Raw genomic sequence first — 12464 nt, 5'->3', positions numbered from 1 at the left:
CGTCCCTTAGAACTAGTTCACCAGAATGTGTAAGCGCTTAGGGACTTCCTTGCTGGGAAGCAGCTCGTCTTGAAGACCGTGAAAAGCTCTTCAGACCCTCGGAAGTGGGCTCCTCTCTGCTGCCGCAAGGAAAAACCTCCTGAAATCCCAAGTAGTCGATCGCGCCCAGCTCCATCCATTCTCAGGCTTTCTTGGCCCCAACTACAAAGGGGCTGTTTGGCAGCCCAGATCCACCGAGGCCATTGCAGCGTTATCCAAAGGCTTCGGGATTTCTCCATGGAATCGTCTAAACTTCTTTGAAGTGCCCCTTAGGTTTGTTTTTTTACACATAAAATGTTTCCCTCTAAAGCAGAGGAGGAATTGGCTTCGTCGGGAGCTCGAGTCTCCTCTCACCGGTGTCAGCCTTAAGGGTTAAGCTGTGGCAGGAGCCTGATGCTACTTTCCTGTGCCAATTCAGCCAGGACTGGGAAACAAAAAGGTGAGGGGGGACCCTGAGCTCCATTTTGGAGCCTTGCAGCTTTGTTAACGTTCGTTTTCGAGTTCTCACTGAGAAAAAAGAGCCTGAATAACAGGCACTTTGCCTATTTGGCTGCTCTCTGCCTCTGGAATGTGTTTATGCTTCCCTTTGTGTAGCTGCTACACATGACTGAGCAGAGATCGGCATCTTTGGGATGAAAAAGATGCAAGAAGTGCAGTAGATAAATCCTGGAAGAGCTTGGAGTCAATCCTGCTGACGTGGATGCCGCCGAGGTGCAGGCAGCTGATGGCTGTGATGTGTTCCCCCAGTACTGGAGGAAAGATCTCGTGTTCCCTGTCCCTTCCTAGATCGTTCCACTGCCTGCTTCCCATGTTCCCCTGTAAATCAGTAGTTGTACCAAGAACTTCTCTTCAGGGCTCATCATCCACAGACAATTTCGTCCGATTTGCTTTCACCTCCCTTCAAAAATCCCTCCTGAGCCTAGGAGCGGGCGCGTGTTGGAGCTGTGACCTCGCTGCCTTGCTGGTGGTCGTCTGAAATCTCCTTTGGTTGGCTTCGTGTCCGTCGCCCACCTGTGCTGTATGATGGAAGCAGCACTTCGAAGGCTGTTTTGCTGAGGCGTGCTGCGGGTGGCGAGCCACGATGAGTTCCTGCTGCAGGTGGGGCACGGGGAATTGGGGTGAGCATCACGCCGTGGCCCCTTCCCCAGCACACCAGGGCAAGAAAAGCAGAATTAGAGGCAAGAACACCCGATTCCAGAGCGCTCTGCTCTCTCCCAGGCCACTGGCACCGTTAGAAGAGTAATTGCTGGCTCCTGGCCTTCCTCTCCGTAAGTTTCCGTGTTAATTATCGCAGAAATTCACTGCGACCCTGGGGTTACAGCCAGCCCCGGGCTAGCTGGTGCTGGATTAAATGGAGCTTCGCCAGCCGAGATGCTAAATATCACTTTTCCAGATGCGACCTGAAGATTAGCAAAACTCCCAGTCCTTTCCTCGTTGCTCTGGTGCTCAAAATAATTGGGAGGCTAAAATACAGCAGCGTGCGTGCAGAGAAAACCAAGCGTGTTGTCAGACTCGTGAGCGATGTGGGTGAAGTCGCATTCCTCCCTGCTTTGTGTCCTGGAGGAGCTGGCTCGGAGCACTTCGCTGAGGCAGCTCCTCGCGTCTGCTGCCCTCGTTTTGATGGTTTGAGAGAAATTTTGGGGAAAAAACACCTCCATTTGAGCAGAAAAAGATGAGTTTGCTGCAGAAGTACCCCCTTGGAAGTGGAACGACTGTCTGTGAGTGCCGTGGGCTCCTCGTACATTAACACCAGATTTAATTCTGAGAAGTGGATGAGAAATAAATTCTTCAACAGGCTTTTCATGTGGCAACACTCCACGCCGGGCTCTTGGTCCTGACTGTCACAGAATTTGGGGACTGGCGTCGTGTCCGTCTGGGGACGGGCGCAGTGCTGGTCTCAGAGCAGGTAACCCCAGGCTGGCAGCAGTGGGAGGGCTGGGAATCCCTTCCTGCTGTGCTGGGCTGAACATTTTTGAGAGTCTGCTTCTGTCTGAAAGATTTCTTGCAGCTTCTTCTCTTTTTTTTCCTGGGAGGAAGGAGCGACAGGCAGTGATAAATGGTGTCTGGGTGAGGATCACGCAGCAAACAGCAGAAGGAGCTGCGGAGAGAAGTGTCCCGGACTCCTTAAAAGTGGGGAAATCTGGAAAAAAAAACCCTCGGTTGCCAGCTCGTTGCACTTTCTCACAGCCCTCAGAGCTTTTTCTCGTGGTGTTAGACCTAAACAGGAGGAGGCTGAACAGAAAGGACGCGGGTTCCACGCCGGGAGCTTTCCGTCCCTCACAAATCTCCCCTTGCCCTTGTTCCAGCGGCTGCAGGGAGCATCGGTGGAAACTTTCACAATGGAAAAATCCCCGGGCTTGGCAGGAGCAGCTGATGTGGTTTGCTGGCGGGTTGATTTCGTGAATTTTTCGGAGCCGGAGCCGGGCTGGATCCTGCCAGATGCCTCGGACCAAACCCTCGGTGGCTCGCAGGCTCCGGGAGCGGCGGGGCTGTCGGAGGAGGTATTTCCTGAGCGAAAATATCTGCTCTGCTTCGAATGCAGATCCTGGGAGCACGCTGGGTGTCTTTGCACATCTCTGAGCTCCGTGCTGTGTGGCCAAATCCCTGCTGCTGGGGGCTGACGCATGGCTGAAGGGCTGGAATTTCTCTCCAGGTGGCTGCCGCGCCGCCTCGCTGCGTGGAGCTTGCTTCCCAGCCTCATTTTTTGGGGCCTTGCTGCTCGGTTTACCCAGGTCAGACGCCTTCAGGAGCAAAGCAGGGAGGAGATTTCCCGAAAAAACAATTAAAAATCGCGGTGCTGACTGCAACCAGAGGTCGGTTTCTCTGCCACGCCGAAGAAATGAGCGCTGGTGGTGACGAATGAAAGTGCAGAGGGCTGCGGGCTGCCCTCAGGGCTGGAAGGATCCCAAACCCAGCTGGATTTCCTCCCCCAGAGCCAGACAGTGGGTTTTGAGAATCCCAGCTGCTTTTCCTTTTTTTTTTTGGCACAGGGAAGGGCTTCTTGACCCCAAGCCAGCCTGGTCCTGCCCTGTGTGGTTTCAGCTCTCGCCCCTCCAGCTTCTCCCGTCTCTGCAGGGCACAGCCACTGGGTTTCTGCTCTGCTGAGCCCATCCCAGGGCAGCAGGGCTTCAAAACCTACAAATTCTGCTGCCCTTGGGGTGAGCAGGGGGCAGGACGGCCCTAAGGGGAGCTGCTCTGCCCCTTCTCCTCCCCTCCACTCTTGCCTTTTAGCTGGGGTGTGGAAGGGCTGGGAGAGATAACAAGTGTCTGAGGAAGCCCGTGGGTTCAAGGGGTGCTCAGCACCCCCTGAAAATCCCCACCTGGAGCTTTTTAAGGTCAAAAACGAGGTTGCCAACGAGCCTGGGTTGCCATTTCCAACCACACGTGGCCCTGGAGCCTTAAAACACCCGTCCCTGTGCCCGGTGCCCTGCTCACGAGCTGGAAAAGCAATTTTTTGTGCTGGCAAATGCCCCAAACCTGCCTCTTTTGGCTGCCTGGGCCAGACCCCATTACCCCGTGCTCCTCCAGCATCCCCAAAGCAGCCCAAATCCTTGGGATAACCCTTTAGGATTTTACTCCGAGCTCTGCTGGGGGAATGCTGGCCCCGTGGGAGGATTTCCAGCCGGGTGGAGCTCCCAGGTGCCCTCTTGTCATCGCTGTCTGTCCCCCCCCCGAAGGAAAACGTGTCCCTGTCCGTCGCTTCCCTGTCGCTATCTCGTTTGGTGTCCATCTCTTGCCTCCCAATAAAGCATTTGTGCAAAGCCTCGGCTGGGAGCTCCTCTGTTTTATGGTGTAGAGATGATTTTTTGGGACCAGCGCAGCCTCTGCCCCATCCCTGCTCCTGCTTTTCCCCTCCCCTCCACGCCTGATCGCTCCCACGTGGCCGGGAGCAGCTGAAAATAATAAACGGTGCTGTGCTGGGCTTGCTGCAGGTTTGGGGTCTGGAATTTAGGGCAGGCTCCAGAACTGGGATTTGGGGCTGAAATATCTGAAGTTCTGCACATTCCTGTGCCTGCAAGGAAGCCCCGAGAGCCGTGGCAGTGAGACAGCTCCTTAATTTCTTCCCCACGAGTGAGGGAATTCCTGGACGGGGGCTGACCACGATCCCATAAATCAAATATCAGCCTCCTCTGCCCTTTGTGGGGCCATCCCCTGGATTAATTCAGGGCAAGGCGAGCGCTGTGGGGTCCCTGCCCGATCTCCAGGTGCTGCCGGGGAGCCCGGGAGCCTCTTTTGCCTTCCAGTCACGTCGGGGCTGCGGTCGGCCGGAGAAAGGGAGCTTGTCCGCGGTGCCCCCGGGGAACGGGGCCGAGCCAGGGCGGGCTGGGGGCCAGGGAGGCTGGAAGGCAGCAGCTTTGCACCGACCCCGCTGCGCTCGTACCTCTGAGCTGCTTCCTTTGGGTAAAACCTGACATCGGGGCTTTCCTCGGCGCCATCGTGATCCCTTTGTTCACTCTGAAGCCTACTGATCGCACTAGGAAGGCCGTGTCTCCGGGTGAGGGCCGTTTTAGGATTAAAAAGTCATTTAGGGTTTTTATCTGGGGCTGAGGGGGTGTTAATGGCATCGGGGGGAGGTCACGCTCCGCCCCGTGTCCCCTCTCGGAGCTGCGCCGGGCCCTTTCGGGCTGGGGATGTGCCAAACCTTGCCCCCATCCCACGCCGAGCTGGCTCCCCCAAACTCCACTCCGGTCTCCTTCGATTTTATTTTCACCCCTTTTGGCTCGCAGGGGAGCAAATCCATCCTCCCCCCGGCGCTGCCACCCCCTTTTTCTCCTGGATAACCCCCCCACCCGGGGGGTGACTTTTCCTCGCCGTGGTGGCGGTGACGCCGTCCGGGCCAGGAGCTGCGTCCTCGAGCCCCCGACGTCCTCCTCAGTCCCGGGGATCGCGGCTGCAGGGCCGCCGAAATTCCTGCCCGTGCTCGTGGATCCACTTGTTCGCCACTGGAGGGGACAAAGAACCCGGCTGCCCCCATCCCGTGCACCCCAAAGGCACGTCCCGTCCCCCCCAGCTCCGATATTGGTGATTTTTTTTCCCCTTTATCCGGGATTTTTTCGCTTCCCGACGCCTCGCGTCCCCCTCCAGCCCCGCGTCACCCCCCAAAGTCTCACCCCATTTGTCCCCAGCCAGGACGGGGCAGCCGGCGTGCAGGGTGTCCCCGTCGCCGTCCCCGTTCCTCCGCAGGTTCCACCAGAAGAGGGCTGCGTTCTGCGGGGCAGAGAGGGGGGCACGGCCCCGGGTTTGGCACCCCACAACAGCCCTGAGAGCCCTGGGGTTGGGTCTCGGCACCCCAAAACACCCGCGGGAGCTCCAGGGTTAAGGATCAGCGCCCCAAAGCGGTTTGAAGCTCTAGGGTTGGGGTTTCGGCGCCCCAAAACAAGGCTGGGAGCTATAGGATTAGGGTTTCGTGCCCCTAAAACAAAGCCAGAAGCCCCACAATTGGGGTTTGGCATCATTAGGATGGAGACACAAGCCCCGGGGTTAGGTTTTGGAGCCCCAAAATGATCGGGGAGCTGCAGGTCAGGGTTTTTGGGGCAGCGGGATGGGTTCAGCCACGACTCCCTGCATGAGATGCGACCCCACAGAGCTGCGTGCGTCCCCCCCATGCCCTGCTCCCCCTCACCTTAACCACGGGCACGCTGAAGTTGGCGTAGATGAAGGCGGTGGAGCCCCCGGCCTCCACGGCGCTCAGCTGGAAAAAGGGGCACAAAAGTGAGCCGTGGGGCACAGCACGGGGAAACTGAGGCACGAGCCCTCCCCTGTCCCCCCCCTGAGGTGTTATCCACGCCCCAAATCCATGAGTTCCCTCCCAGCACTGGGTTTTCGTTTAACACCCCGCTGCGATCCCATTTAGGGCCGCCTGCAGCCCTCCGCCACCCCGTTCACTCTGAACCCTACTGACGGCCACGCAGCCCAACCTCGCTCATCCCAAACCCCGGGGGGGACGACTCACGTAGATCATGACCGTGGCGATCCTGTTGCCGGACTTCATTCTGTAAAGGGGGCTCTTCCTGGACTGCCCCAAGAGCAAGAAGGTGGAGAAGGTCAGGTTTGCGCTGACACCGCTCAACCCGGCGGCCCCACACCCCCGTCGCACCCCACAGCTCCGCGGTGTCCCCATGGAAGCCCCTCTCCCTCCTTCCACCTCCTTCTCTCCTTTCTCCTTCTCTCTCCTTCTCTCCTTTCTCCTTCTCTCCTTTCTCCTTCTCTCTCCTTCTCTCCTTTCTCCTCCTCCCCTTTCTCCTTCTCCCCTTTCTCCTTCTCCCCTTTCTCCTTCTCTCCTTTCTCCTTCTCCCCTTTCTCCTCTCCTTTCTCCTCCTCTCCTTTCTCCTTCTCTCCTTTCTCCTTCTCCCCTTTCTCCTTCTCTCTCCTTCTCCCCTTTCTCCTCCCCTTTCTCCTCTCCTTTCTCCTTCTCCCCTTTCTCCTTCTCCCCTTTCTCCTCCTCTCCTTCTCCCCTTTCTCCTTCTCCCCTTTCTCCTTCTCTCCTTCTCCCCTTTCTCCTTCTCTCCTTCTCCCCTTTCTCCTTCTCTCCTTCTCCCCTTTCTCCTTCTCTCCTTCTCCCCTTTCTCCTTTTCTCCTTCTCCTCTTTCTCCTTCTCCCCTTCCTCCTTCTCTCTCCTTCTCCCCTTTCTCCTTCTCCCCTTTCTCCTTTCTCCGTCTCCCCTTTCTCCTCTCCTTTCTCCTTCTCTCCTTTCTCCTCTTCTCCTTTCTCCTTCTCCCCTTTCTCCTTCTCTCTCCTTCTCCCCTTTCTCCTCTCCTTTCTCCTCCTCCCCTTTCTCCTTCTCCCTCCTCCTTCGGGCCGCCACCGCGGCTCCTATTCCACGTAGGACCTCAGCGCACACCACGGGTCCCCCCCAAAAACCTCCCTCCCAAGCCACCACCCCGTTGACCACCCCGTTGACCACCCCAATCCTTCCTGACCGTGGCGTGGTCGAAGTGTGGCTCGTAGTGGCCGCCCAGCCCGTAGTTGACCACCTGCAGGTACTCGGCGTAGGGCGGCCTCAAATCCAGGCCGGTGACGGCCGCCATGCGCAGCTCCAGCGCCCGCACCACGGGGTCGGCCGTGTCCTTCAGCCAGGCGCTGCGGGGACACCCGGCCTCAGAAATCCTCCCCTATAGCTTCTTTTGGGGACACTTTGGGCCCTGCTATGGGGACAAGGGGACTTGGTGGGCCTACCTCTTGCTGATCCTGTACTCGGCCTTCTGCTGCTTCTCCCCGGAGGCCACCACGGAGCGCTGGAGCTGCGGGGGACACGGGGAGGGGACGCTGCCGCCATCAGGGTCACCCCCTGAGCGGGGACCCCCTTTGGGGACCAGACTGTGGTGTTTAGACCAAAAATCCCCACCCTAGATGTCCCTGAGGGTGATGGTGGCACCATGGTGGCACCACGGTGGCCATGCAGTGCGTTGGGTGCCACCAGAGACCAGGGAGGGAGTTCAGGTGCACGCCAGACCCTGATTTGTCCCCCCAAAAATTTGTGGGGGGCTCCAGGGCAGCAGGATGGAGCCGAGCCGGGCTCACCACCCTACGGGAAGCGGTGGCTGAGCCCTGCCTTAAAACAAACTCAAATCCATTTCTGCCTGCTCAGGGTGGGCCACCAGCCACCACCTCTTGGGGATCCTCCTCCGGGAGGGGGAAACCTCATCCCCATCCCCTCCAGGGCTCACCCAGGGCCCCGCCAGCCCCTTGATGGTCTCGGCCTCGGCGTCGCTGATGAAATCGTGGTACAAGGCGATGTAGGGCTGGAGCCTCAGCGTCTCCTTCTTGGCGGGCTGCAGCAGGAGGTAGGGGCTGCCGTTGGTCTCGTAGGAGCAGCCGAGGCGTGGGGGCCGCTCCGTGGCCGGCTGGGGAGAGAGAGAATTGGGGAAAAGGCTGGTAAAAGTGGGCTGGGGGCTATGGGATCCCCGTTGCCAGCCCTACCTGCGCCCCCAGGCTCTGGCACAGCTCCTCGTAGGCGTCCCGGCTCTGCAGGCGGGTGGCGTTGGGGCGCCGCAGGGGGCTCCCCATTCGGTCCCCCCCCGACGCCAGCAGCTTCTTGTATTTGGCCACATTCCTCGTCACCCTCTGGTTACTGGGGTCTGCTGGGGAGGGGGGAGATCACCCAAAGCCCCACGTCCCCAGCACCGACCTCCTTGGCTTCGGTCCTTGGAGATTTACCGTGACCATGCCACAAAAATGAGGGGTGCCATGCAGAGGTGGCGGGGACACCCCAAAACCAAGCTCAGCCCCGTACCGTAGTGGAGAAATTCCCTGGAGAGGGTCAAGGCGTGGGAGATGTTTCCAGCCTGGAGGGGAGCGGAGAGCTTGTGAGGAGCCCCAGACCCATAGTTTGGCCCCGTGGGGCTGGGGAGGGGGCCGGGGGCCGTACCATGAAGTAGGAGAAGGCGAGGTGGTCGAGGGCATCCTCCAGGCTGCCCCGCTCCTCCTCTGGGTTCCAGCTGCCATAGGAGAGGCGGAAACGGCTGACGGCCTCCTCCAGCCAGGCGATGGAGTGGTAGTAGTCGCCCGTGTCGTAGGCCACCTGCGAGGAAGCGCAGGAGGTGCTCGGAGCTGCCCGTGGGGTCATCCTGGTCTGTCCCTGTCCCTGTCCCGGTCCTGGTCCTGGTCCCGGTCCCATCCTATCCCCTTCCTATCCTGTCATATTTCTTATCCCCTCCTGTCCCATCCCATCCCCTTCTTATCCTATTTCATACCTGTCCAACCCATCTTGTTCCATCCCATCCCCATCCCCATCCCATCCCCATCCCATCCCATCCCATCCCATCCCATCCCATCCCATCCCATCCCATCCCATCCCATCCCATCCCATCCCATCCCATCCATTATCATATCCAGTCCCCTCCCCATCCCTATTCCCTCCTATCCTCCTCCTCATCCCTCCCCCATCCCATCCCTTTCTTTCCTGCCCCCTATCCCCACTCCCCATCCCCATCCCATCCCCGTCCCCCTGCCCCTCTCACCCCCCCATCCCACCCCAAGCTCTGTGACTCAATCCTGCCCCCGCAGTGGGGACTCTGCCCCGAGAATGTCTCAACCTCTCTCAAAACCCCCAAAATCCCTCCTGGGGACCCCCTTTCACCCCCCGACTGGGGTCTAGACACCCTCCCAGTAACACCAAACCCTGAGGCAGCAAAAACCCAGGATCTGGGCCGGAGCCGCGGGATGCCTGCGGGCTGACTCAGAGAGGCCTCATCGCCTCCGTGCGGGAAAGGGGGGGGAGAAAAAAACCCAAAACCTTCCCCGAAACAAGGGCACGGCACCGCTACCTTGCCCACGTGGAAGCAATCGTCGGCGGAGAGCGCGACGCGGAGGCCGGGGCTGTAGAGGGGCGGGCGGCCGGTGCCGGCGGGCTGGAAGACGCCGTTGGCCATGCCCTTGACGCTGAGCCCGTAGACGTCCTGCAGCCTCATCAACGCCCTCGCCGCCCCTTCAAGGTCCTCAGCTCCGGGCAGTTCTTGCTGCACCTCCTCGAAACCATCGTGGAGAGCTTGGGGAGAAGGTGAGGGGGGGGTTTCAGTGGTGGTTGGAGGCTGCGAGCCTTCTCCAATAGATCTTGGGGTGCTCTGCCAGACCCCTGGTGGAGCGGCGGTGCCGTACCCCGGGTGTTTTCGGCGGCCTCATCGCTGTGGACCAAGCGGGGCCAGTCGGAGCTGAGGCGTTTGATGAGGCTGAAGGCCAGCAAGGGGTTGTCCACCGAGGCGCCGGGGTCCTGGTGCAGCGCCCGAACCTTCTCGTAGAACCTACAGGGATGAGGCTCCGGGTGGTGCGCCAACTCGTGGCCACCCAAAAACCCAGATTTGCCCCAAAACTGCTGGGAAAAACGGGCCACGACCCAAAGTGTCCTCCCTGGTGGGGATGGCAGAGTCTCCAGCCTCAGCATCTGGCCCACGTTCGGGACCATCCCAGCTCCAGGACCTGGTCTCTTTCCTTCTTGGGCCACCCTTGTGCCGCGCCACCCCCGGTGCCACCCATGGGTGCTCGCAGCCTCCTCCCCTCTCGCAGCCCCCACGTCCCGACCTCCCAATTTCAGCATTGCCTCGGCGCATCCCTGCCTTGCTCCTTGGGTACCCTTCACCTGGGGGGTCCCAAGGGGATGATGGGGGGGGTCCCTTGGGTGGGTTGGGGGGTCCCTACCTGCCCAGGCGGCGCAGGCGGGCGCTCTCCTCCCGCAGGTAGGCTCGGAGCCTCCTCAGCAGCCTCCCCTCGACCCCCCGAGCCTGCCTCACGCTTCTCAGAGCCGAGAAGGTGTCGGCAGGGACGGGGGGCAGCCAAGCCAGCAGTGCCCCCAGCCCCAGCACCCCCACAGCCCGCATCCCCCCCGCTCCCCCGGCTTCGGCTCCAGCCTCGGCTCCGCCTGGAGGCCGGCGAGGGGAGGCTGGGGAGGGACGGGGAGGTCCCCGGGAGGGGGGGGAAAAGGGGGAAAAGAGGAGGGTTAAGGGGGGGGAAGCCGGTGGTGGTGTGGTGTTGGCGGCCCCTCCTGGCTGGCCCCGGTGTGGTTGGGGCCTCCTGGTTGTCCCCAGGCTGGAAAAATCCCATCCTGGCCTCATCTTCCCTGTCCTCATCATCCCTGTCCTCAAAAATCCCTGTCCTTGTCCTCCCTGTCCCCGTCATCCCTGTATTCATCCTCCCTGTCCTCATCCTCCCTGTCCCCAACATCGCTCTCCTCATCATCCCTATCCTCATCTTCCCTGTCCTCATCTTCCTTGTCCTCATCCTCCCCGTTGATATAGTATAAACTCACTTTAGGATAGAATAAAGCTTGTGGATTGATATTGTATAAACTTACTTTAGGATAGAATGGAACTTGTGATTAAAAGTTAGCAAGGACAAAGTAAACAACATCTTGTTATCCATAGACCTTCTGTTACGTTTAAGCATTTTGTTATTTGCAAACACCCCATTATCCGTTAACACTCAGTCAGGCTGAGACTCGAGATAACTTGAGTCAACTGTCTGTTATGTCCTGTTAACTGAGACATCCTGTTATCTGCCGACCCCCAGTTAAACCGAAAGACAACTCAGCATTTTTACAGCCTGGAAAACAACCGATTAAGAAAGTGCATTACGAGGAAGACCTACGGCCTTCCTCCCAAAAACCACTGCCCACATCCTGGAGACCCTGGCCCACAATTCTTGGAAGGCTTCGTGCAAGTGCAAGGACGGATAAGCTAATTAGCATACGAAGCGAGGGTAGGCAGGGTTATGTAATGAATATGTATAGGTGCTAATTGAATATTCATTGTTTCGCTGTATAAATACGAGATAGTTTGTCACTTCAAACATGCACGATAGGCGGAAGGATCCCCCGTGCATCCAGCGCTGCAATAAAGAATATACCACTTAAGGAAATTTGGCCTTGATCTTTAAATCACCGTCCCCATCCTCCTCATCCTCCCTGTCCCCATCCTCCTGTCCTCATTCTCCCTGTCCTCATCATCCCTGTCCCCATCATCCCTCTCCCCAATCTCCTCCTGTCCTGTCCCACCCATCTCCAGCCTCTCTCTCCCCCCACCTCCTGCAGGTCTCCATCCCATCCTGGCCTCATTCTGCTGCTCCTTACCATCCCCATCCCCTCCTGTCCCTAATCCCATCCCGTCCCCATCCCTTCTTGTCCCCATTCTCTCCTGTCCCCCTCCTGCCTGTCCCCATCCCGTCCTTTCCCCATCCTGCTGGTCCTCAGCAGCAGCACAGAAGGGTGGTGGTGTGGATCTCTACATCAGAGAGTATTTTGGTGTCGTAAAACTCGAGGCTGGGAACAATAAGGTTGAGTCCCTGTGGGTTAGGATTGGGGGGAAGGCCAACAAGGCAGGCATCTTGGTGGGGTCTGTCATAGGCCACCAAACCAGGATGGGGCACTCCTCAAGAAGCAAATCTTAAAGTTTCAGAAGACCACATGCCCAAAGATGAGCTGCTGTGGAAGAAGACCAGCCTGGCTGAACAGAGAGCTGTGGCTTGAGCTTAGGAAAAAAAAAAAGAGGGTTTATGACCTTTGGAAAAGAGGGCGGGCTGCTCAGGAGGACTATAAGGATGTAAGGCAGTGCAGGGACAAAATTAGAAAGGCCAAAGCTCACCTAGAGCTCAATCTGGCTACTGCTGTTACAGGTAACAGAAAATGTTTTTATAAATACATCAACACGAAAAGGAGGAGTAAGGAGAATCTCCAGCCTTTACTGGATGAGGGGGGAGACTTAGTGACGAGAGATGAGGAAAAGGCTGAGGTGCTTAATGCCTTCTTCACCTCAGTCTTTAGCAGCAAGAGCAGTTGTTCTCTGGATACTCATTCTCTTGAGCTGGTGGAAGGGGATGGGGAGCAGGATGTGGCCCTCATAATCCATGCATCGACTGGCAGCTAGCAAACGTGACACCCATCTACAAGAAGGGCTGGAAAGTTGACCCAGGGAACTACAGGCCTGTCAGTTTGGCCT

At 58.4% G+C, this 12464-nt stretch overlaps 1 protein-coding gene across 1 annotated transcript; it reads right to left on the bottom strand.

The window, feature by feature from the left end:
* Positions 1-4760: 4760 nt before the first annotated feature.
* P4HA3 (prolyl 4-hydroxylase subunit alpha 3) lies at positions 4761-10352 on the bottom strand (the record flags this gene model as incomplete). The annotated part of the gene is made up of 13 exons (XM_082784744.1): positions 4761-4982; positions 5151-5247; positions 5663-5731; positions 5993-6055; positions 6960-7119; positions 7216-7280; positions 7707-7883; positions 7960-8117; positions 8273-8324; positions 8408-8560; positions 9306-9526; positions 9637-9779; positions 10174-10352. 13 exons carry the CDS (start codon positions 10350-10352, stop codon positions 4912-4914), a joined length of 1608 nt encoding a protein of 535 aa, XP_082640870.1. The 3' UTR covers positions 4761-4911.
* Positions 10353-12464: the final 2112 nt, after the last annotated feature.

The sequence above is a fragment of the Aythya marila genome (assembly GCF_965140915.1).
Source record: "Aythya marila genome assembly, chromosome: 1".
NCBI classification, from domain to species: Eukaryota; Metazoa; Chordata; class Aves; order Anseriformes; family Anatidae; genus Aythya; species Aythya marila.
The sequence above is the reverse complement of the archived record's forward strand: the minus strand, read 5'-3'. Positions and strand labels throughout refer to the sequence as shown.